The sequence below is a fragment of the Semicossyphus pulcher genome, unplaced genomic scaffold (assembly GCF_022749685.1).
Source record: "Semicossyphus pulcher isolate SPU_LCO1_2020_fin unplaced genomic scaffold, fSemPul1.0.p SCAF_6, whole genome shotgun sequence".
In the NCBI taxonomy this organism is placed as follows: Eukaryota; Metazoa; Chordata; class Actinopteri; order Labriformes; family Labridae; genus Semicossyphus; species Semicossyphus pulcher.
This window is the reverse complement of record NW_027211737.1, coordinates 25,248,174-25,274,302: the sequence shown is the minus strand read 5'-3', so window position 1 is coordinate 25,274,302 and position 26,129 is coordinate 25,248,174. Positions and strand designations below refer to the sequence as shown.

Genomic DNA, 26,129 nt, shown 5'->3' with positions numbered 1-26,129 from the left:
ACGTACGAAGAAAATGTCGATGACAACGTGACGAAGTTTGTGTCAACACCAAAACTAAGATCAACGTGGGTAAGAATAACCAACTGTATGTAAACAAAATGTTAGCGACTAACTGAGCAAATCTACCGGTTAAAATTCATCACTGTTACTTTTCAGAAGTGTTAAAAAGTTAAAAAACCTCACGCTAGTCTTTGTCGTTGTTTGTATTCACTCTCTAAGCGCAGATATTATTGTCTTCCTCACCTTTCTAGCCATACGCCGGAGATATTCATATCACACTGCGAGCATGCGCAAACAGTGTGGCAGCCGCTTGATGATGGCGCCTTCAGGGACACCTCGTAAACTCTTACTTCCATGTCTTAATTTGGGTAAGTCTTATTTTTAAATGCTGAATCAAGACGGACCCTTTTTCCAATAGCAATGCTATGGTGGCTGGGGTTTCTATTTTGAAGCACAACGCTTTTGCTATTGTATTTATGATCCTTATATTATCTTTGTATGTCAAAGTGTAACATATTCACAAACATTCAAATAAAACATAGCTAAAAATATTCAACAATAACCAAATACCTACAGTATAATAAAATTCAAAACCTTTACCTTAACTAGTGAGATTCATTTCACTTAATTTTAATCTCCTCCTCTATAGTTAGCATTTTACCTGCTCCACAGCAAAATGGCCTACTGTAGGTTAGCATTGAATCATCATAAAACACGTAATATTCATTTTTCAGATAATAAACTACTACTATCCACCACATAGCACCATATAGTTGTACAAGCCTAAAACTGATGCAAACATGTTTAAAACCATGTAATGAATATGACACAGATTTCTTGTCATTAACATTTTATAATAAAGATAAGTGAAAGCACAAACCATAGTACCATAAGAAAACCATCATTAAAGGCCATACAAGCATAGAAAAAAATGAAATATTTAACTTTAAATCTGCGTAAAAACTGAGCACAGAGTGACATACAGTAAATCCTGTTTTATGAAACTTCATGTGTGTACAGTGTAAGATCAATGGCATTTTAAAATATGCCATTTCACTCCATTCTCACAGTATATTAGGAAAAATAAGATCCTTATCAAGTCCCTCTGTTGTTCATATTTCAACGTACAAAAAGTATGAAACTGTAAAAGAAATTAGCAACAGAAAGAGCCAAAGACATCATAAAACTTCACAAAATTGCGTCAAGGACACAATCAATATTCACTTATCCTCAAAAAGCAAACACACTGCAGTTTACTTTGATGTGAGGTACTGCAAATATACCAGTCAATTCATTTCAAGAGAAAACACACAAAAAGACACAAAATTCAACATGAGAACAAACTGATTGTTGAGCAGTGACACTTTGCAGAAGACACGATACAGAATCACAAAATAAATAAATACATTATATCAGAATTACATATGGAAATATTCACTGCTACTTAAGTAATTGTTATGCGTTTGTGTTGCGATGTCCCCAAAGTTGGATAAAAACTGTATAAATCAAAAAATCTTGGTCATTCAGGTTAAAAAGTAATTGGTTCTTTGTGATGATAATACTGTTGAGAGCTGGTGAATTGATTTAAGGCATACATCTAATACTATGTATAAGGAAAATTATTTCCTTAGTCTTTTATATCTAAGTTATGCATTTGTACCCAACTATACCTTGTAAATATCACCTCTATTTGTAATATGATACATTATCTGCAACTATATTAAAGCAGATGTAATGGCACTATTTGTGAGCAAAATTGCAAGTCAAATCATGTCACTGTGATATAAAGTTAAATTTGAGGTTTTGGGAAAAAAGCTTAATAGCTACCCAAGAGTTTGATGAAACCATTGCTTCCACTGTCATCTACATACACTCAGAAGAAAGCAACCAACAGCAGCTAGTTAGCTAAACTTTGCACAAGTTCAAGAAACAAGGAAACTGCTACCTGTTTTATGGTTATTAGCCAGAGGATAATTTAGCTAGCAGTTGTAGAATTATTACCTGAAGATAGATTGGCTAGCTGTTTAAGAGATATTGGCCTGAAGATAGCTTAGCTAGCTATTTAACAGTTATTAGACTGAAGATAGCTTGGCTTGCTGTTTTACAGTTATTAGCCTGAAGATAGCTTGGCTAGCTATTTAACAGTTATCAACCTGAAGATAGCTTGGCTTGCTATTTAACAGTTATTAGCCTGAAGCTAGATTGGCTAGCTGTTTTAGAGTTATTAGCCTGAAGATAGGTTGGCTAGCAATTCAACAGTTATTAGCCTGAAGATAGCTTGGCCAGCTGTTTTAGAGTTATAAGCATGAAGATAGCTTAGAGTTGTTTAGAAGTTATTAGCCTGAAAATAGCTTAGCTAGCTATCAACAGGTATTAGCCTGAACCTAGCTGTTTTGGCATGTTCCTCAAAACAGAACCAAGCTGTTTCCCCTAATTCCAACCTTTGTGCGAAGCTAACAACTTCATGTTAGTAACTTCATATTTACCTTCAAACTGAGAAATGGTTGTATGTTTTCATCTAACTCTAGGCATGAAAGCAATTAAGTATATTTCCCCAAATGTAAAACTATTCTGTTAAATATAATTTTGCCCATTAGAAAATTAACTGCAATGTCAAAGGTGGACCATGCATCAGTCGAGACACTACACTACACAGTGTTGATACCAGACCGTGAACTACACCCATGGATCTCTCTGTAACTTCACTGACCTCTTCAGAAATCCTTGCTCTTGTTTTTGGGAACACTGTAGGTTTTTATAAAACAATATCCGGCACAGTCCTCAGAGTCTGTTTGTCTTTAAAGGTGAAGCGATTTATTCAGCCACACACCTCCTTTGGTATCACTTTCACTTGAGCTGATGGGAGTCCAAATCATTACATAACATAGTGGGAGAATATTCTGGCCAGTGTTTGTCAGTCTACACTACTGAACTTCAGATTGCTCTCCTGCCACAGACAGAAGTGAGTGTGGGTCTGATTTTCTACACGGCGGAGAGGTCGATACGATTGGCTGAGTTGGTGCTTTTGTCCCATGTGTTCATCTTGGTGGGAGTCACACCCTCCTTGTTTCCATTCATCTAGAGGATGCGGAGGAGAGCGGTTAGAGTTCAGAGAGTTCAACTTATTTTTTGTTTTAGAAAATCTTTAACAGCCGTACTCACAATGTCAGAGTTGAATGGTTTCACATTGATGTTTCGGATGGAGCTGCTGGTAAGAGACCACACCTTGGTCTTGTGTTTGAAAGCAGCTCTGACCTACAGAAAGACATAAAGCCATAAAAGAAAATGGTAAAAATGTAAGGCTGAATGCACCGGGCTAATTAGAATAAAGATGTACACAATTTAAGACTATATTTTTCCCAACAGACGTAAAAATTCCAAACATTAAAACACATTTTCAACATGTTTATCGCCATACCTCAGAGTTGAGAAGACAGTGAAACAAGAAGACAAAGAACCCCTAAAGAAAAAGAAGAACATGAAGCTTTAGGTGACATTACACAAAATTCAGCAAACATTTTTTAAAAGAAACAATGCTGCAGTGAAGAACTTACCTGTAACGAGTTGAAAACGGCAAAAATATATAGGAATGGCAAAGCGTGTGTGTTGACAGCAAGGACGCCAAAGATCCAGGAAATGCCGAGTATAGGCAGGAGCACAGCCACGGCCTTTACAGTCAGCCTTGAAACAAAGGGGGAGTTTTTAATAAGAGAACAATTAAAAGTTAAAATGGCATTGATCTGATCATAAAAACTAATAAACTCACTTGACTGCATTGGCATCTCCATGAACCTTGTAACTCTCTCCGCTGATTCGCGATATGATCCTGGTCACAGATATCAGGATGCCAATGTTCACCTGGAATTCAGAGAGGAGGTTAAATACATTTAAACACTGACACAGGAGACACAGTTGTGTTACTTTCCTCCTTGAATGAGATAAAAGTTTACAATAAATAAACTATAGTTAAAGTGAAGCAACAAATTGCTAACTGTGAAAGGACAAATGCTAATTGTTGCAAATTCCTCACCACAATGACAAACAGAGCCGGTGCCACAAACGCCCAGATGGCTCCGTTCTGCAGTGACAGCCAGCAGCTGAGAAAGCAAGAACAGGGGCAAGAGTGAAAAGAGAAATCACATTTGATTCCCGTCCAAGTGAAAAAGCTTTAATGTAAATATGAAGTGACATGTGTTATTACTATTAAACTAAAAGCTTTTGGTTGACGGTTCCAATTTCTTCCACAGGTGATCTCATTCTCATGCAATGCCACCAACTTTTGATGGACTCAAATCAATTCCATATTATTTCTAGGATTGATTTTTTTAGCTCATACTTACTTGTCAACCTCACCATAGCTATCCAGAGCTGATGTCATGGACACCACACATATAACCAATGGAGAGCCTGAAAATAAAGACACACACATGTTACACATTTACTAACAATGGCACACAGTACCCATGACTGGATAAATGTGCTATGAGGTGATGATATATGGCGCCCCTTTGACTCTTATTCATCCTACTCTCTTTGGACTGTGCTAATGTCAAAATCAAGTGCCTATCATGGCCAATGACTGTATATATAGATGGACGCACGTCTCCATCTGCTCTCATCGTATGAAATTGATGCCAAAGTAGCCCCTGTGACGGGTGTTTTGCGCTAGTGACGTCATTTAGAGCCAGAGCTGCGCAGCAGAGATCAGTGGGTAGAGCCGCCGTGGCCACTTCCACTAACCAGACAAACAGTTATTACACAAACACAGAAAACACGGCAAAGATCTTGCACTTTGGCGTTTTTACCAGCAGAACAGCTTCTTGTGTTGGTCTGAAGCAGATGTTAACTCTGTTTTAAATTGCACTGTTTGCTTAATATTTGTTTAATTCAAGGTAATTTAACAAAGAAAACGAAAACAAAGCAAAGAAAGAAAAAAAAAACATTGAATATTGGCTAGCATAAACACAAGAATGACTCTGCACTAGTTTTGACACTGGGCCCATATAAATGTCAGCTCCTTTAACAAAAAGTTATATTTAGATGAGGGATCATCTAAACAACCTAAAATATGTAAAACACTTCGACTAGAGCCTCAGAAATAAAGGTTAGACAAATCTAGGCCAAATAGCCAGAACAACATACTGTATTTCCTCAAATACAGACCTGGTCCTTTATTTGCCTGAACTGCAGAAGATACCAGGCCTTTATTTGATGGGACAGTTGCTTCTATTAAAGGCAGGCCTTTATTTTTAATTAGAGGTTTGTTTGAGGAGTATAATCGGTCGTCTTTTAGTACAAGGCCTCGTTTTGATCTGCAAACATTTGCCCCGTTGAAGTTACTTAGTTGTTAATACAGACTCAACACAGCTTGTATTCATTTCAAATTAAAGGCCTGTAAGTGTTTTAATGGACAGAATCCCTTCATTTCTTAACAAGGCTTTTTTGATTGTGTAAAATTTGAAGTACCATGTTTTGCACAGCTCCTGTACTACACTTGAAAGTCGCTCCTGCTATTTTGTGGCACACTGAAAAATACAGTTTCGCATATAACTTGAAATTGGTTCTGTTCTTTATATGTGACTGTATTATTTGTTCCTTTATTGTAATTTAAGCCTGGCTTTTATTTGATAAAATACGCTAATTCATATTATATTTTAACAGTGGCAACAGAGTTCGTAAACAGCCTTGTGGCCCTGTTAAACTTTTATTGCACTTCTTATATTGTCCAACATGTTAGACTCTGTATATTTTAGCACATGTTTTACTTTTAAATCCAGAGTTGGTTTATTTATCTGCTGTGCTGCTAATTGCTCATTTCCCTGACTCTTTTATTTTGCTGCTTTGATCTTTCCCTGTCAAGCCCAAATGTTTCTAGCACTTTATACGACATGGAAATAAAAGATAAAGTAGTCAGCAGCTTTTATCACAGCTAATAGCTACAGCAATTCATTATAAAGGGAGTATTTACTTTTTATGTGTAACAGCTATACCTCTGTCACACAAAGTCTCAGGCACATAATTTGCAGCTGGCCACACAAATGAAAAATTACTCTGGCCAGCAGAGGGGAAGTAATAAAAAAGGATCGTTTTTCCACTAATGGCTTCAGCATGTGAAGGAGAGACTATGCATTCCTCTGCAGCCAAAGACAGTGTACGTAAGTATGTCCCAGATTCTCTCTCTGTCCATCAAACTCCGGGTCACTGAGATCAGGAGAGGCAATAGTTTTACTGGAAAGTAACTCAAAGCAGATTTACTTAGCACGGTCATAGATCTTCAGTTTTCTTAAACAATTTTTGACCAGTAAGGTCACTTTAAAAAATCAAAACAAGTCGAATTGTATTTACAGTAAAGGCCTAGCATGAGGTAGAAGCAGGACACTGGAGGAAATCAAGGACAGGACCATAAGATCATATTACTGAACAGAGAAGCAAGAACGTTATATAAGTGAAAAATCATGCAGGAAAAAAAGGTGTCCATATTATATTAGAAAGCGGTTTCAATCTAACTGCAGAGCAGACCTACCCCAGCCAATGCCATAGTAGTAGAAGTGTTTGCTGCCCTCAGAGCCGAACACTTTAACCACCATACTGTAGAGGTGGAGGCCCTCCACCAGCATCCAGGCGAAGGCACTCAGGAAGAAGAAGTGAAGCAGGACGGCCATTATCTTACAAGGCAGCTGGAACACAAGACAAAATCAAGTTATCATTACTTTTCATGTTAGCTTTTAACTAAATTGTATATTTATGATGCTTATTATGAAATGATTTCTTAATCGTGATTATATCTATGCTATGTTATCATATTAGTGCTATAGTATTTTGCTGATCGGCATTTTCCTTGTCTTTATTTTACTCTTTTTTTAGGTTTAATATTTGACAATCGTCATTAATTTTGATATCATCATTATATTTTTTTAATCTATACATTATAGCAATCCTCATCAACAACATCTAACTGTATACCCACCGTGCCCGGGTCGAAGCGAGCGCTGATGAGCAGTAAGATCTCAGCCACCAGGATGGCGAAGGACAGGTTGGCGTGGATGTGGTAGCGTTGGTTACGGATGGTACTCACTGACCTGCAGAGCAGCACAAGGACAACATCACATGCATTTCCTATGATACTTCTATCCATACATGTGCACACAGAGTTTATCTGTAAATCTATTGATTTATAAAAGATGTGTTGCTTATGTGATTAAGTGATGACACTCACGACAGAACTGCAAAAGTAACCAGAGTGATGGCAAGACAGACGATGGAGATGGAGCAGCCAACATAACCAATGGTTGATAGTGCCACCCTGTGGCCAGTGGTGAGCTGTGGACAGAGACACATCACAATCAACACTGGACAAGACGACATGTGGACACATCATTATATTCTATAGTCTACATTGTGGGTCAGTACATTGACATGAAGCCTGTATTGTTAGCCAGGAAACTGAACTGAACACAGGAAGCTGTAGAGATTATGATGATGCTATTTGCTGAGACAGGGACATAGTGTATTAAGGCCTTTGCAAAATGGTTTAAATGCATGGTTATACATAATAATGTTTGAAGAGTAGAGGTGTTTCGTGTGTTTGTGCATCATATTTTGAGCTAAAGTTGTTTGTTTCTCGCGTGGAGTCACTTTAAAAGTACAATCAACTTTGAGTTTATTTATATGCACATATCCATGCCGTATGGCCCCGTTCATTGATGTTCTGGAGTTCAGACTATATTCAGGGTTTGGGGTTTGATTCTCCATTAACTGTCTTCACATGTGCCTTGTCATTACGAGGGCAGAGGAGTCTCAGACTTCCAGAAAAAGGGATACGCTGGATGTTCCCTGGCAGCTGAGCGATGAGGCAGCCCACTAATAAGAGACTGGCTAAGGGAAAGTATAGCATCAAATAGACTTCTGCTCCTTAAATACAGCGCTGGCCCACTTCGCTGCAATATGAGGTTCTCTTTTCTATTTTTATTCAAGCAATTGTGGATGCTGACCATTTTTTCGTGGCTCATATGCTTGGATAACAAAAAGCTAAACTGTGGGGACAATGTACACACGGTTGGAATTACAAATAGCTCTCTGTGCATATAATGTAAATGTGAAACTCTGTGCAGGACAGAGTTAAGAAAAGAGATCCAGATGTTTTAAAGGGGCAGGTTTTGGTCTTTAGAGATGCTGTGGTCTTTGAGGAAAGGACCACTGACCTGTGCAGCGACCCAAGAGAACCACATTTAATCACAGCTGTCCAAAGTACTTCTGTATTAAACCACCAGTGAAACCGACATTGTGACTGTGTAGGTCTGCTTTAAATTGACCTAAAGGGAGGAACGACAAACTGTCTAAAGGCTGCAGTGGGGGCTTCTTGTTAGTGGATTACTGTGTGGCAAGCCGCTGCTTCCTGTCCCATAATGATCCGACAAATCGACTTATTTTGTGCCAAGACAAAGAAGGATGGAAAAGCTTTAATGGCAGGCACAGAGGGACAAACCTTTCTGAAGTGTCGCTATGACACATTAAAAGAAAATCATTTGGCCTTTTTCACTGCAGACATTCGTACTCTTATGCCAGGTAAAACACCCATGTTACTGACAGCATTTACAAAAGGTCTGTCCTATTTAAAAGTATGCCATGACAGTTTAACAGTGAGCGAGCATGCAAATAACTTTGAGCATAGATGTGTTATAAGGACTGGATTTACTGGTCTCAAAGATGGCAGCCACTCATTTGCATGTAAATTGCTTTCTGAGAGCATCAGCTAAAAAGTATTCTGGCGGCTGGGTTTACTTTACATTGTGCGATGCACATTTGCATTTTTCAAACTGGCAGTCCATAGACTTTATAAAGGGATGGCTTCATGCATGTAAATCACACTTCTTAAAGAGGGGGTATTATGCGGTTTCACATTTTAAGACATATATATAATATTACAGTGCTGGATGTCCAGACTAAACGTGGGTGAAGTTTCAAATCTGTAGGTAAAAGTATGTTGGAGTAATCCCCAGGCTTCTCAGCTCAGTCTGCAGGCTGCTGTGAACGCCAGGTGTCACACAGTTTTTTCTACACGCTGCACTTTGTGACGTCACAAAGTGCAGCCTCAGCAGGCTTCAGAGAGCTGGCCTATCAGAAAGTAGTGGGCTTGTATGGCCGGGGTTTCTTAAAGGGACAGAGCTGGCTGAGTCGTTACAGGCAGAGGCTTTATGCGGGCCTGCACAGAGCGCCAGTGTGAGAAAAATGAGGAGTTTGTTTAACTTTAAATTATGCTAAGCTACTCCACAGGCATCACAGAGTGAAATATGAAGCTTGAAGTTAGCATAATACCTGCCCTTTAAAAAGGTTTACACATTTAGAAAATCCGTAGATTTAAACTTATCAGTGCACCGAGCAGTAACTGACCTTGTTTGCAATTGAAGGCATCCTTTAAACTATTTTACAGGTGCCTATTTTATATAGGTCTATTGGAAAACACTACGAGTGGTGGGCCCAATATCCAGCTCTTGTAATAAAAGCATTACCCAGACCCAGAAACTGCAGCAGCTGAATAAGTAGTTGCCGTTTTATAATTTACATTTCCTATTGGCCATGTGAAAATGTCTTCTGTGAAAAAGCTCCATTTTAACCCACAAGAACAGGAAGGAATAGGAAGTGTTTTGGCCGGCCACATTAAAGCCTTATAAAGATGACATGGTTAACATATGAGAAAAGTTGCCTTTTATATATGGAGCAAAATTAGTTTTTATTTGGAGCAGTGTGATTTATGACTAACCAATATCAGGACCTACAGTTTATCTGGGTTTTGAGCTTCTTAATACTCCGCTATGTTCACCAGTTAGTTGTTAAGTTTGGTGTGGGGCATGCATGCTACAGTCAGTTTACCGAAGATGATTCACTGGAAACAGCTGCCTGCAGTGATCCATTTTTTTCAAATAAAAACATTGAATGAGATCAGCTTTAAAGAGTTGCCAGAAGGTCATACCTTTAAGGGCACCACTTGCATGAGAATGGCAAAGTTGGTGAGGTGGTTGCACAAACACACGGAGTACGTCATGTTTCCATCCGAGCGTACGCAGCCTTCGTTGGACCACACGCCCTCATTCGAACTGAAAAGGATGACAATAAGATGTTATATACAGAGAAGATGCTGACGTAAAGAGCAAATATAAAGAAAAAAGAGATTTTTATGAGCGATCTGCTATCAGGGATCAGTCATCATGATTCTAAGTGGGATGCACACAGAGAAAGGTCTCTGCCGAGTGAAGCAGGGCGATCTGACAGGGCAGTCCAATCATTCACATTTTTCTTGAGCTTCAGGGCAAAGTGGAGCAAGGAGCTTTGAATCCACTGAAAACACACTCCCTTTTACAACGATTACAACGATTTATCCTTTCTAAGCAGTGTTTTGGCTCCATTTATCAGATCACCACAGTATTTTTATAGAGGGCTGTTGCTCAAGATAAACCAAACTGAAACAGCAACACATGCAGCGCTGGATGTTTTTGATTTAAAGGGGAAAGAAGACTACACCTTTTCCAAATCACTGGCCATTACTGTTGATTTAAAGGCTGAAAGAATCCATTGTGATGAAGATGAAGTCTTATTTGGCTCTACGTCCGAATGAATAATTGAGACTCGCTGAATCTAAACACACAAACCCACCTGTAGTCCAAGAAGGCGCAGTAGAGAAACACTTTGTTGCTCTGATTTAGGACTTGCTCCTGCTGCTCTTTAGTCTGAAACAGAAAGAGGAAAAATCAAACTGAGAGCTCAAATTGCGAGAGAAAAGGATGTGGTGTAGGAAAACATTTGCTTTTGGATTGTTCTGGCTCATTAGAGAACAAGCTTTGTTGTCCCAGAACGAAGAGGGAAGTGTTCGGAAAATGTGCTTTGATGAAGAAAACGTGGAACATCTTAGACGCAAATTAGCGGCATTCCTTCCTCGAGGATCTTTGATTTCTTTCCATGCACATGCGCAACAGGAGCATCCGATCTTCATATACTAAAGCTAAGATGGTTCAGTTTGTGTCTAAAGAAAACCAGAGTATTAATGTTGCTTCTTGAGGAACATAAAAATGCGCCTTTGGTTGCTTTAATGCCACTAAATGAAGACTTCATCTAAGGAGGTGTGAGATCATTCTCAAGGACAGACAAGACACAGATTGACACTCAGCAAAGGTGATGATTACACCGAGCTAAAATCCCAACTGTCTTCAAGTCTCTTATTTGATTATAACTCACTTTTTCCGTGTCGTTCCTTAATATGAGATTCAAAATCCCCGGAGACAGTGAGCTAATGGCTACAGTGCAAGAATGCAGTAATTGGGGCCTGGCCCTGGTTTCAGGTCAAACCACTACCCTCCTCAATCTGTCATGTGAAGAAAACAACACTTTGCACACCTCTTCCCGTTCCCTCAGCCTCCAATCTCAGACTGTATAAGTGTATGATTAGACGGCCTGCGTCTGCACCGTTTCCTCCTGGAAAAAGTGAGAGTGAAAGTGACAGTCAGGCTGTCTGCTTCCTGGCCCATAGGCTCCGAGATTCATATTACAAAGCATACGTTGACTTCGCTGTGTAACCGAATCATCGCTCTCATTATGTCTGTTTTGCACATGCAGATCTGCAGTCGTCATGTATTGTGAGCCTGGGGATGAATGCAACGGATCGATATTCATGTGGCTCGTTAGTGGGTCCAAGAACTATGAGAGCGCCGTAAATGCAGCCCGTCATCACAAGCTTTGAGGAGCTAAAGGCAACCCCGTGCATGAGTCAACTGCTCTCCCGCGGCCTGTTAATAAGTCACATTTGTTGTTGGGTGTAAATGAAAGCAGATGGAAGAGAGACAAACTAATTGGCGCACTGTAAGCTTCAGTTTACAGTGTCTTATTCGCTCTCTGCAATGGCTGTTCCAGTGCAATGAAGGAAGGCCCACATTAAGCACGCAATGTAACCTCTGCCTTATAGAAACAATCATTATCAAACCAGACCAGACACAAACTAAAATATACATTTACAAACAGACCATCACAGCACTATTTGGCTATGCTTCCTCTATAGCAACTGTCTGTTTGTGCTACATCCACCGAGTGTTTTCCAATGGATATCTAAGGAGAGGTGCAGGAAGCTAAAAAAAATCCCCGCTCAGTGTTAAAATGCACTCAGAGATCTGGCGAGCTATGAGCGCACGCCGTTGTTCCCTGGGTGCCCCGAGGCCTCAGCCAACCACCAGCCAAGACTAGAGCCCGAGCTCCAAGCCTTTATTAACAACAGAAGGCCAGCAAACACCGCCTCGGATCTGACTTTGATGCTCCTAAGGAGAACAGACGTGGAGGGGAAGAAAGGAGAGAGGAGAGTGAAGGCCAGTGACAGGAGAGTGATGCGGAGTGGCAGGCTGATAAAAGAGAGGAGTCAGACAGGCTGAGACATCGGAGATAATCGAGGTGTGTCTGCTGCGTGTTGTTAACATGTCTCCCTTTTTGCAGCTGTTGACCACAGCTCCACAAGTACTTTACCATAACTCATACTCTACAGTAGAGAAATTCATCCATACATTCATGTTCAGGGAGTAGGGGGGCTGGAGCCGATCTCAGCTGTCATTGGGCGAGAGGCAGGGTACACCCTGGACTGATTGCCAGTCAGTGACAGGGTCATTTTAGAGTCACCAATTAACCTGACGAGCATGTCTTTGGACTGTGGGAGGAAGCCGGAGTACCCGGAGAGAACCCAAGCATGCACGGGGAGAACATGCAAACACCACACAGAAAGGCCCACTACATCCGAACCGGGCTCGGACCAGGAACCGTCTAACTGTGAGGCAATAGTGCGAACCACTGCACCACTGTGTCACCTTAGAGAATTCAACATCATCAAAAATCTTTCATTCACCAGCATCAATTTTGAATATGATATAGATCCTTAACTTACATTAAAGTAACACAACGGCATGTAAAGTTCTCCATTATATGCTATTAAAATCCTACTGGACTGTACTTATACGGTGCTTTTCTAGCCTTACAACCACTCAAAGCGCTTTTACCCTACATGTTACATTCACCCATTCACACACTGGTGGCAGAGGCTGCTATTTGAAGTGCCCAACTGTCAATCAGTCATCACATTCACACACCGATCGCTATGCCACCGGGAGCAATTTGGGGTTCAAGGACACTTTGACATGTAGACTGAGGGAGCTGGGGATTCAACCACCAACTTTCCGATTGAGAGACTACCAACTCTACCACTGAGCCACAGCCACCTCTTAGTTAAAGTACTCATTCTGCAGAAAATTATCCCTGTGATAAATATGTAATATTTTATATGCATCCCCTATGCATCATTTTACAGTATTAGCTGGTGACCTCTTTCTTTTACATTCAGTTACGTAGTTGTGGTTTCCAGTGTTGGGGTCACCTTCGGATAAATCTGAGGGGTCGTCAGTGACTAGTCGGGTAAGAAAGAAGAAGAAAACAAAGTTATGTGAGGAAAACAATTTGTTTTGAGAGTGGAAATCACTCTTTGACAGGACTGCTTACGAGTCATAGACATCTGAAATAGAACAACAGGCCCAAAAAAGACACTTTTAAAGAGTTTCAGGAACCAAGAGCGACAGGAATCTACATGTTTACAATTTTCAATGTAAAATGTAAAATCAAATGGGTTAAAGGAGGAAAAGTAGTAAAGTAAAAAGCTATATATTTCCTTGTGAAGTAGAAGCAATTAAAAGGTAGCGTAAAATCATTACTCTCCACCACTAGCAGCTATAACACACTGTGTGAGTGCTGGGTGTTATTAACGAGCATTTGAGAGTTTCAAAGCATTGTAAGGTTTGATGTAACAGCTGCCATGCCATCTACATATTATACCTGCAGTATGAAAGTGTTTAAGGTTATCAATATTTAATGGTGTACTGTAATTACAATATATCTCTACTGTTTACACCACCACACCAATCAGGTGTCATTGGGAACAACCGGCCTTCAACATATAGAACCACTTCCTGTTATCTGATGCATATACTAAAGCACTCCTCGTCCTACAGCACGCTTAGTAGCTGTGCAGCACTCTGGGTAAATACGATGAGGGATGAAAATAAACACTCTTGCGCATCACAAAAGCATTTAAGTCGCAGATGACACACAGCACCCAGCAATTTGTATAAATGCGAGCTTTTCTGTCCTCTGCGGTGACTCTCAGACCTCCATTGACTGGCAAAGGCTCGCTGTGGTCGAAGTAGCTTCAACAAAATGTCTGCAGAGTGTGTTTCTGCAAATCCCAAGACACCGGGCAACTCCGAGCCAATTTAAATCTGAGCTCCTGACAGCTGGATCTCCGTCCATGCGCAAATAGAGAAAAGATGGAGAGCGCTTCATGACGCCCATCATCCTTTTTTCAACAGGAGACAGAATTACAGCCCAACGATTTGAATCAAATGAAGATGCGAACGATTAAACATATTCCTGTTGCAGTGGATAGTGAGATTAATCACATCTAATATGAGTTCTGATTGAAAGAACATGAAAGATAAAGCATTACAGTAGTTGGATTAAACAAATCTATAATTTTAGGGTCATTCACAAGCTTCTTCTGAGGCTTAAGATCACAGGATGTAGTTGAACGCTGCAGAACGGCCTGCTGAGTGGACCTTGAATAAATATAAAGTATCACTTCTGCACACACCCACTCATTTTCAGCATCCAGCGCTGGTACAACAATATGCAGCCACAGGAGCAATGAAGCAAAGAGGTCTAAATACAAGCTTAGGCTCTGCTGAATTTAAAAAGCAGCAGCAAAATTACACAACAGTGTGAGAGTACAAGCGAGCGATCTTCTGCTTTTCCCTGAAACAGTCCAAATATTTGAGAGCACAGAGAGCCAGGCTGTAATTTGGACAGAGCTCTGTACATTTGGTTTAGATATCAATCGTTACGGGTGCAGCTGCCAGCACAGCGGCCTATCACAGCGCTGAAACTCATCAGTACAACTTTAGGCGACGACAAAACTTTTTTTAGACCTGCCTTTATCTTTTGTGTGTTCAGTAGGTGAAAGTGTTATCCAGGCTCAGACAATGGCTGAATTGTTCTGCGCAACAACAGAAAGGCCATGCATGCATTTCTAAAAAGCGACACTGAGTGCTGTTAAATTTAGTAAGGGAAGGAAACACTTTATTGCTGTAAGTCTGGGAAAGCCACACCAAGGTATGGTGTTACATGACTGAGTCCAGCAGGCAGAAAAAAGACAAACCACAGCTCCAAACTCGACCTGCAGATTGAGAAAAGCGTGCCCTTTAAAGCACCAATACATCAAAGCATCACACTGATACAACCTGCAGCTCTGACTGAGTGCAGATCTGTGTTGTGATAACAGGGCTTTTCAATCAGAGGTCAGACTTTCAGCATGAGGAGTAACAATCTGAATAAATGCAGGAAAACACAACTGGCCTTGAGTGAGATCATGCCGTCAGGGGAAATGCAATAAGACGTGCAGCTGTGGTCTCAGCTGGGTCTCAGAGGTAGACACAGAAAACATGGAGACGTGCTGAGAGGCGTTCAGGGTGTGAGGAAAACTGGGGACAATTAAACAAACCAGAAGTTACAGAGTTGTTTTTGATAAAGTGAGCGGTGGTAGACATACTGTACTGTGGCTTTATTACTTTACTTCAAACAACACATGACACACATGTGTGTTTTCTCCTTTTATAACTGGACGCACATGACAAGGACAGAGGTTCTCCATGCTTGAATCCATGTGTCCATTTCCCACAGGCTTTTACATGAGGCCACTGTAATGTGTGTCTGGTTTCTGGCCTGTTTCTGAAGGAACAACATGTTTACATTCACATGTCGACGGCTGTGTATAAAGTCTCTGCAGAAAAGTTCCAATGTGGGAATATGTGGGATCAAATAAGTGTTCAGTGATACCTACAAGACTATCAAGGGCAGAATAAATTTAACTGTTTAAATGTGAGTGTCAAGCAACTGTATGCACAAATTGTATCAATGGATAAAAAGGTGCAGATTCAAAATCATTCATTTATAAAAAGTGGAAAGCTGTTTGCCAACAACCATTAAATAACAAAAGAAGAAAAAAGAATTGTGTTTTTGCTTGAAATGCCCATCCCTAGTAAAAACAGGGTTTCTGCTTTATCTATACCGCTTATCCCGTTCAGGGTTGCGAGGGGGCTGGAGCCTATCCCTGGACTGATCGCCTGTCACTCACAGGGCTGACAGAGTTTTGTTACCAATGAACCTAGCGAGCATGTCTTTGGACTGTGGGAGGACACCAGAGTGCCGAGAGGGAGCCCACGGCTGCACGGGGAGAAACACTGCACAACCTTCAGCCCCTCTGCAGGGTTCACCAATTTGAATTTAAGCATATTTTTTAGCCTTTTCTGTAGCCACACAGAATTAAATATTATACCTGCTTCACAATAATTCTGGCCAAACTACAATGTATGACAGAAAACCAGTACAAGCCAGTAGAAATGATATCAATTTGCCATTTGATTATCTGGCTTTCATATTTAAATCACAATAGATCCATTTCTCAGCATTTAATCTTTATATTTATTTCTTATTTTATTGTATATATAATGCACATATCTGAAATATTTCTTACTATATATATTTCCTATATGTTATTTTTCATGCCATAGATTTCTCCAAGCTTCTCTCTGTATCAGAGCAACTGTAACGCCTGAATTTCCCCCAGAGATAAAGTATTTCTGATTCTGATTTTTTTTTTTCATGACAAATGGATTAATTATTTTGTCTTTATTATTTCTACAGCCTAACAAGTTGTCTACAAATAGCTTCTTTTGATCAATCAACACTCCAAAAGCCAAGAATTTTCGACCCAGTGCCAGATAAGATGGTGAAAAAAAGGAAAATCTTCCATTTGACAATCATAAACCAGTAGATTTAGAAAAAGATGAATGATTATTTTATTTAAATGCCTTTCTATTTTACCCTCATCTGCAGCCACAGCACTCATATAGTCACAATAAGCAGCAGGACCTTTTCTTCTTAAGCTCTGGACTTTATGGTGGTCGCGAGGCTGCAGTGTTGATAGAAACAGGGCGCTAAATGGGAGGAGCCTTGAAAAGGACTCAAAACTCTTCTGACACGAGAGGGAGAGCAATAGCCAGACCTCCATCTGTGATTGATCAGCGTGTTGGCTCTTACAGCTTGTGTTTGTATGTGTGCTGGTCGTGTATGGATGGGTGTGGGTGCTTGGGAGAGACTTGGGAGACATTCTGCCCACAAGATTTAAGCTGGGCGTGTGCTGGGAGTTATAAAAAGCCTGGCAAAACAGAACGGTTTCTTATTGTGGCAGAAAGGACTGATACCAGCACTGGCATACATGATTACACGATAAAGAGCGCGGGTATGAGAGAGTGTTAAATAACGTGTTTATTGTCAAAGCTGTTGAACAATTAATCCCATGAGTTTCCACACGTAAAGGAAGCTCCAACAAGTCTAGACGTCTTTGTAAACAAGCCGTCCACTTTCCCTTTAACCCCTTATTTCTTACTCACTCTCCATTAAGTCCCTTTACATGTTCTTTAAATTATGGGAGGGGTACCAAAGGAAATTAGTCACCAACAGTTTTAAGTCCAGTCACTTGGTTAATATGTAAACTAAAAGAGTAATGATGAAGTCATCTGAGTCGATTTGATCAATTCAGAAATCATATTTTCTTTATTTTTAAAACTTTTTAGTCAAAAAAATCTTGGTTTAATTCAGTGTGTATAGAAAAATACAAAAATGTGTTTTATCATTATAGGAAAAACTTTGCTTCCTAGCTAAGGGTTTGATGAGAAACGCCTGTTAATAGTGGCGAAAGCTAAAGCAAGCAGCCAGTTAGCTAAACACTGTAAATAGAGGAAACTGGCTAACCCGTAAATATTGTTTTGTATGGTTGAATCAAATGATTGGTTGAATAAAATATTTTTTTTCTTTGTTTTGCTTTGGACAGAGCCAGGTTAGCTCTTTCTCTGTTTCCAGCCTTCGGGCTAAGCTAACCAGCAGCTAGCTGTAAGATACAGATACTGTATAAGAAAGGTGTCAATCCATTGTTAAAATTAATCCAAGAGTTGGATGAGACAAATGTTAAATATGTGCTAAGGCTACAGCTAGCAGCCAGTTAGCTTAGCCTAGATCAAACACTGTAAATAGGGGAAACCGAGTAGCTAAGAAATCTTGTTTTGTAGGGTTAAATCAGAAAGAATGCAGGTATGTGTATTTTTTCTTTGGTTTGCTTTGGACAGAGCCAGGTTAGCTCTTTCCCTGTCCCTAGCCTTTGGCCTAAGTTAAGCTAACCACCAGCTAGCTGTAAGATATTATACAAAAGAGGTGTCGTTCAGTGGATAAAAACAGCTAATAAAGTAACGGGGATATCTGTGTTTATTTGATAAATTCAGTATTCATGCATTCAGTGTGTGTAGACAAGAAGAAGTTTGTAAAAGTATGATATTTTGGTAAATACTATTTGCTTCCTGGCTGAGAGTTGGACAAGGCAAGTGTCAAATATGTGCTAAGGTTCCAGCTAGCAGTCAGTTAGCTTAGCTTAGAACAAAGACTGGAATCAGGAAACACAGCTAGCCAAGACACATTGTTTTTTCGGGCACGTAGAGGTGCTTGTGGGAGGATTTTGTTTTGGTTTGCTTTGGACATAGCTTGGATAGCTCTTTTCCCGTCAGTCTTAAAGCTAAGCTAAACTAACAGCTGCTAGCTGTAGCATACAGATATAAGTCAGGTGTTTATTTTCTCATCTAAAACGCAGCCAAAAAGTTAATAGCGAAACATCAATCTTTTTTTCTTGTGGTACATTTCTTGTAGTTTTTACATCAAAATAGAAGATAGATTCCATCAGCGCTTTTCCAATGCTGCCCTCCTCTTAAACTCTTTGCCTTGGTCCTTCTTAAGGAAGCCACCAAACTTTTACACCGCTTTATAAGACCATCAGTGTGATGCTATGACGTTGAGCGAGGACATAGAGGAGGTGTCAGCTGTTTCATGTATGTATTAATGTTTAACTACAGACCCCAATACCTCCCACCCTCATTTATTCTTTCTTTCGTCTTCCCCCAGGCTCTCTCAAACTGAACCTGAGTCAGACAGCTGTAATAACTCACTGATGGAGCCAGGGTCTATCAACACGGCAGCCTTATGGCGTGAGAAAGCATGTGGGCCTCCAGCTGCCTCGATAACACCTTGTGTGGGTATCAAACTCGCTGTGCCTGTGCCACATAACGTGTGAAGGCAGCATCTCCGCTCCGACTGAGTCCGCTGGGAATGGCATGACCTCACCGGGCTGTTTCAGCGTACTCAGAAGAGCATCAATCAAGACTGCAAGGTCACTGTGACACCAACCACATGGCTTTGACCTTCAGTGAGAGGTACCTGCCGTGACACGAGGTTCTTTACAAGTTTCATCAATCCACAGTACAAAGCATTTAATCATGGCAGGTGTCAGATAAGGAAAATGGATTACATCTGGGTCTGAGCCACGACAGACGGTGACTGTGAGGTACAAGAGATGGCACACAGGACGTATTGTAACCATGACAGCATGGAAAGACAGATGAGGAAGCTGACACATTTCTTCAGTCCCCTCGCCAGCTTTTAATGAACTCACTGGGTGCCCGTCTACGTTCTGAGAGCGCAGTTGCAAATCACTTCCTCTGGGACACTGTACTGGTGCCAATAGAGGACATCTTTAAGGCTTTAACTTGCGCAGACAGTAAAGAGCAACATAAACAAAGACGGGGAAAGTCTGCCACATACTGTGTGAGACGCCCTCTCTGTCTCCAAGCGAGGGAGGTGATAAGTATCCAGCAGCTGCCCAGGATGTTAAAAACCCCCAAAATAGTCTCATTTTGATAGAATCCAACATAAAGTCTGAGCAGCAAAACAAGTCTTTTTCTGGACGCGATCACAGCCAAAAGCGCTGCGTGCCAAATTACTATGCAGCCCCTAAATATAAATCAGCGTCCAAGTTATGCAGGCTGAGTCAAGTTGAAATGCGCTGGCATGGTGCGTTCCAATCAGTATGTGTAATAATAAGTATAACAGCCTATTTGTTAGGGAAAGTATGCCAGAAACCGGATTTGTCCTTAGATCAGAGGTAAGGGCTATAAAACTAGAATAGAAACACCTCGACCCAACAGACAGCAGGGCTGGTGAGCATCTCCAACACTCCCAGAAAAAAGGGGATTACAAACCCTCTCCCATGGCGTCCGCTAAAACAAACACTGTCAGAAGAACCAAGCCAGATTATTGCAGCATAAACATTGATTTCACCAAGGAAATGAAGGCAAACAAAGAGATATTACCATTGTGTCATGAAGCTGAATGGATTTAATTTGTGCTCTTAAAGAAAAAATGATTTCACTTCAATAGAAAGTGAATAATTCTTCTGAGGGCTTGTAAATTAATTGTTGGGGGTTTACTCAGCTGGCTTTGTTAACTGCCTCATTAGTGCTGTTGTTTAATAGCCAAACAGGCTATTAACAAAATTTATGTCGGTGAAAATAATCGCTCCAAAAACTCTTGTCATTGTGCAAAAATTAACACGGCCATGAAGTACACTGCCCCATTTCTGCCTTAACAAGGAAACAAGCTAATGCGATACACATTTTTCAGTTAATTTTCCTTTGGTGATTCAACTGCGTTTCCCATGGAAAGCTGGCACGGCCCTTACCATAAAGCAGCAAAGAAAAATATGTTGTTCATAAAAGAAAGTTATTGTTCCTTTCAAAGTGCCCTGAGCCTGCAGTTCGAATGTCCATAATCAGTTTGCTCTCTGGAAGCCACATGCTCCTCGAGGACGACTTAAGGCAGGCTAATGAAAACCAAAACAGGCGTCATTCTTTGTGATGCTGAGTGCCCAGCTGCACCGGCCTCAGTTAGTGACAGCCGCTCATCTTCTTACATAAGACAACGCCAGAAATAGAGCTGATGGATTTTTATGGAGAGATCCGGCTACTGTGGCCACAGGCGCAGCATGGCCCTCTTTCCTCTGATAAGGTGGATGTCCCACACCCAACAACTGGGAAAACACTCTACTTTCCCAGTATGACTGACTCAGACAATAAGTAAACAATAAGTTGAAGCTGGGGCGTTGTAAGGGTCGACTCTTACCAGGATGTGGGTGAGGACTATCTTGATGAGTGGAGCTCCAGAGAGGTTGATTGACAGGGCCGGCGAGGGCTCCACTTTGAGAGAGATTAGACAGCTTGCCACCTGAATCTTGTGATCATTGAAATCTGCGGCTTCGTTTATCCTACAAGACAAAAAATAGGGCACAGAGAATGTAAGATAAATACGGTGAGAAGAGAGGTCAAAGACACCAGAAAAAAACCCTCTATTGTGTCATTCACATCGACACACAAGTGTTACACACGGACCCACAGCAGTAGCATTTAAGTGGGACTTTAATCACTTGTCTATAAAAGTTATCACACTAACAACCAGCACAACTGCAGCAATAGTTTTTCCAAGGCGAGCTGATATGTGACATCGGGATCACACAAGCATCACCTCTATCATGAAACAGAGGGGACTTTTCCCCCACAGCGTGAGAGCCATGTTCAAAACAATCTGTCACAAACATCTCTCAATACTTTAACTTCTGTGAAGTAAAACAGGTTGCTTAATCGTTGTAACGTCATGTTTAGTAAAAATAAACAGTGCAGCACAAGTGGAACAAGCTGGTCCAGGATGAGACAATAAATGGGGGGGGGGGGGGGGGGGGGCAAGTGGCTGTGTAGCGCTAATAGCAGGGTGTATCAGTCAGCGGAGGCTGAGTGGTGAGATGAGAGATAGGCCAGAGGACAGATAAGGCCTGGCCCCCCGGGCACCGGCTGTTCTGAGGCTCAGGAAGCAGGGGGGACCTGATTCCCCACACAGGAAGTACAAAGAGAGGAGCATTGTTTTTGTTGTTTAAGGACTTGAACCCATATTTGAAAGAAGGTTAAGAATATATTTTCGGAGATATAACCCATGACAAACTGAAGTCTCATTGTAGGATTAGACTCGATCAACAAAAAGGACACGTCACATTGGGGGATGTCCTCTTACCTGGTCTTGAAAGGGCTGATCTCTTTGTAGTAGTTGTGCATGTTGTGGTAGAACAGGCCAACGATGGTGGTTTGAGCTGAGAAAAAGAGGACAACACACAGTGTTTGAACATGAACGACATGGGCAGCGGGCTGGGAATGTAAAGCAGTGCTGCTAAAATGCGCACAAAGAAGAGAAGTTAATTAACGCCGGCCTGCCGCCGCACGCTGGCACCGGCAGGCTAATGGGACGGCCGTATGCTCGCACAAGGGTGAAAGGCAGAGGGCCGAAAACCACATGGATGTTGGGAAATCTTATGAAACCTCTACATGACTTCACCAGGAGAGCTAGGAGGTCTGCTCCCCCTCCTCTAATCTGGCCTATCATCCAGCTCAGTCCCACCTCAATACTGCAAGATAAACAGTCAAATTGGAGGAAATCCGTAATGGTCTTGTTCCTCCTTTCATAGGGGCCTCTACCCGGGCCCCGCTGGCTGTGACAGAAAAAAAAAAAAGCCTGATGATGTCAAACAAATGTGCGGTGTGTATGCTGCAGGGGAGTTTGAACCTTCCAAAACCTCATTTCAACAGAAAGTTCCCCCCTGCAAGTCCCACAGGAGATCTCAAGGTGGCTGGCGTTTTCATGCAACTCTCCAAAGAAACGGAGAGAATAAGGAAAAAGTAATAATGTAGCATGCGCCCCGCTTAATTAGGATATAAAACCTTCCCTTGGAGGATTTTAAACAGCCAGGTATTCAGAGCTGTGAGTTAATTTGTCTCCTGAGTCGAGCAATAACATGTATTCGATTCCGGATAAAAGCCCTTTAATGAATTATTAAAACGTTTTACTCCACTAATTTTAAGGCAAACTGTACATGTAGCAGCCAGGTGGAGCCAAGCGAATCTGACCTGAACATAAAGTCAAACAAACAGAGTTTTAATGCTCTCCTTCACTCCGCTATGTGAGTCCATTCGTTTTAATGACGGAGGAAAGTGGAGAGAAAGTGCTCTCCCTTTCATTCGCTCCGTTTTTGGATAAAAGGGTAACTGCCAGCATTAAAGTCGTAGCTGGATTTCTATGGAGCACCGTAAAGTTACACAAAAGCTCTCATGGCACTCTTGTCCTACACTGTATGCTATGTTAGCAGTCTTAAATCTAAGTATAATAAATTACAGGCTAATAACAAGAGCCTCCACGCTGGACAGCTTTCTCTTGGCAGGATCAGAGCACGACTAATGTGCAGGATTCACACTCAAGCTAGAGAAGCTACTAGTTTTTACACAGGGAATCCTCAAGCGAGGACACTTTGTACATCACTCAAAACATGTGACTCTCTAATATTTGCACTTACACTGCATGGTGAAAGCCTCTCCAGGCACCGAGATGTAGCTCTTGCCCTGTTCGGGGAAGCGGTAATGCGGCAGGTTGTAGTTCTGCGAGAATTTCATCAGGGAGTAATCTGTGAGGGGGGTCAGAGGTTAGAAACAGCAAGAATTGTTGAGAAAAACAGCCTGAGGAAAAAGCAACAAGATCCATGTGTTGTATCAGGGGTGGATAGAAGATGTAAGGACACCCTAGGGAGACAGACAAAAGCAAGCTTAGGGGCAAACTAAATATTATGCAAAATAAGACCCACACCCCTGAGAGGCAACATGGACGGGGATGACCTCTGCTGATCTGACCGCCATGTGTCCTCTGAATAAGAAAAATAATGATGTCAGTGACTCCTTGTACCCTCTAACAGTGTCCACACAAACTGCAAACAGTGAGTCACCTCATGGAGAGCTGAGCGCAAACTGACCTGCAACAAAGGATGTTCCACCGAGGGAGATGAGCGCGTTCGGGCTGGGCTCCAGGTTAGTCACCATATGTTCCATCACTCTGTCCACGGTCTCGATCAGGCCGCTGACCACAGGGATGGACTGCTGCTCGATGATGACACAGCAGAAAAGAGTTCACAATTAAATCAAAGTTGCTGCTTTTAATGTCGAGGACTGTCTTATTTTAGCTAGGGTCAATTTACAAATATAAAAAAGGTCAAGTAAAAGCTTCCCTCCAGTCAAAATTCAGTGTTTAACCCTGTAAACATCTCATTGTGGTGTTCTTCATGTGTTACAAGTCATATCAGGGACAACAGTCATCTCCATGGCTGGGCCTGTCTGCTTTTAATCTACAGTGTACCAAGGACAGGCTGAACAACACGTTTTCAGATTGGCAGGTTTGAGACGTCACAAACCTAAGGAGCCAATCCCGTTAATGGACGGTGTGACGCTATGCATATCATTATGTGTAACCTATGGCAACCACTTCAGCGATATGCGAGCCAGCTGTAACCATCATCGTAATTTTTGCAAACTCACTACTGACTACTAACGTTAATGTTACTCCTACTACAATTAATTACATTTCAAGCTAGCTAAGTTTTAACAAGTTGCCACTAAATGATGGCAGAGACGTGTTTTGTTTTCGGTCAGAAATGTGCATAGTGGGCGGGGACTATGCAGATTCTGGAATATTTAATGAGGGAGAACGAGGAGATGTCTAGGGAGGATTTTTACAAGGTAATAAACATATTTTGCAGAAAAAAATTATTAGACACAATTTATTATTTCAAGCAGGGCATTTTATACGTCTTAAAACATGACTGGAGCTGCTCTTTAAAGGGCGGTTTCGATACCCTTTAAAGCAGGACTATGTAACTTGTGCTAAACAGCGACAAGTACAGTACGGGATAATCCTCAATTCTAAACTACTCCAAGTATTCATCTGTAATGCTAAGCTATGTAAAAGGAGCACAAGTGAAAATGTCAGTGTTTTACAAGTAAAGTTTGTGAACATTAGCTAGCATTAGCCACCATACAGACAGAGAACAATGTGTCATACTCTGTAACCCAGACCCACGGGAGGCGAGAACAATTCCTGCAACCATATGCAACAAAGTGCTGGTACTCTGATAAAATGTCTGTAACTAGCCAAAAACACAAGATATCAACATATCAAAGGATTATTCTAGCGCCCATGCCTACCAGAGAGAAAAAGTATTTTGATACTATTTTTAGTCTCTGACCTTTCTCTTTTCCTTGCTTGTCTTGGAAAAACAATAAATGAACAGTTAGAGGTTGACTCACCAGGAAAGATCATCATTTACCCAATCAAAGATTTAACCGAACCAAGCCTTAACTTAGCCTTAACTTAGCCTTAGAACAGCTTAGCTTTGACCTCTACAGTTTGCATTGCCAAAATTGTAACAGCCTTTTTCTACCAATACCCCAGAATCAGAATCTGTTTTATGTTCTGTTGTACAGGCCTACAATAAACACTAAATATTTAACTTGTATCTACAAGACTGCAAAAAGACAACACTGCAAGTATGAGGAGTGCAATGATGCTGATATATATATGATTTAGATGATTATGTATAGATGGGTTAATTTACATGAGGTAGATAGTTTCCAGTATTTACAGTAAAAAAACAGTGTGCACAGATTCGTGCAAGATGACGGACGATATTTACATGAATAAAATGTGTGTCCATACAATATCGTATATCACATCTTATTGCCTGTATCCACTTTAGTCTTCTTAAATGCTCCTTTTTTTTGTTTGAATGCTTATAAAAACATGTTCTGGGTTCTTTACGCTGTTGACAGTACACCCCGCTGCACGAAAGCTTTCAGGCATTTTTCTATTGTTTGCTGACAATCAAAAGCGACAAGTAGTACCTTCACGCAATGTCTTTAGATCAGATCAGAACCGTAGAAATGTTATAAACATGTTTGCGAAGTTTGAGGAGTGAAGTTTTCTGACACTCAGCGTGAATCGGGTCAGAAAAGGTAATCAAAAGGGGGATTTACAGAACACTTGATCTATCCAAGTTGTGGGTTCTCATGCGTGCACATCTGTTTCAGCTTGCTCCTACAAAAACAAGCAGGCTTGTTTCTGAGCACTCCATGTGCTGAAACCACACACTCGCTTTTCTTCTGGCAACAATGTGTTTGTATATAGGAGCCTGGAGGTTTGGCCAGGATGGGTGTACAGTACAGGAAGCTGCAAATTTACATTCAAAACGTGTGTTTGCTTGT

The 26,129-nt window shown here is 41.1% G+C and overlaps 1 protein-coding gene across 1 annotated transcript in view; it reads right to left on the bottom strand.

The window, feature by feature from the left end:
- Positions 1–848: 848 nt before the first annotated feature.
- Positions 849–26,129, bottom strand: part of adgrd1 (adhesion G protein-coupled receptor D1) — a 33,774-nt gene continuing 8,493 nt past the window's right edge. Inside the window, exons 11-26 of the mRNA XM_069683229.1 lie at positions 23,849–23,972; positions 23,399–23,506; positions 22,069–22,144; positions 21,130–21,271; positions 10,651–10,724; positions 9,971–10,094; positions 7,217–7,320; positions 6,968–7,079; positions 6,524–6,677; positions 4,341–4,407; positions 4,031–4,097; positions 3,767–3,858; positions 3,555–3,681; positions 3,419–3,460; positions 3,163–3,255; positions 849–3,078 (exon numbers count right to left, since the gene is read on the bottom strand). Of these exons, the coding sequence (XP_069539330.1) occupies positions 2,983–3,078; positions 3,163–3,255; positions 3,419–3,460; positions 3,555–3,681; positions 3,767–3,858; positions 4,031–4,097; positions 4,341–4,407; positions 6,524–6,677; positions 6,968–7,079; positions 7,217–7,320; positions 9,971–10,094; positions 10,651–10,724; positions 21,130–21,271; positions 22,069–22,144; positions 23,399–23,506; positions 23,849–23,972 (1,602 nt within the window). The 3' untranslated portion in view covers positions 849–2,982. The remainder of the gene's footprint in view (positions 3,079–3,162; positions 3,256–3,418; positions 3,461–3,554; positions 3,682–3,766; positions 3,859–4,030; positions 4,098–4,340; positions 4,408–6,523; positions 6,678–6,967; positions 7,080–7,216; positions 7,321–9,970; positions 10,095–10,650; positions 10,725–21,129; positions 21,272–22,068; positions 22,145–23,398; positions 23,507–23,848; positions 23,973–26,129) is intronic.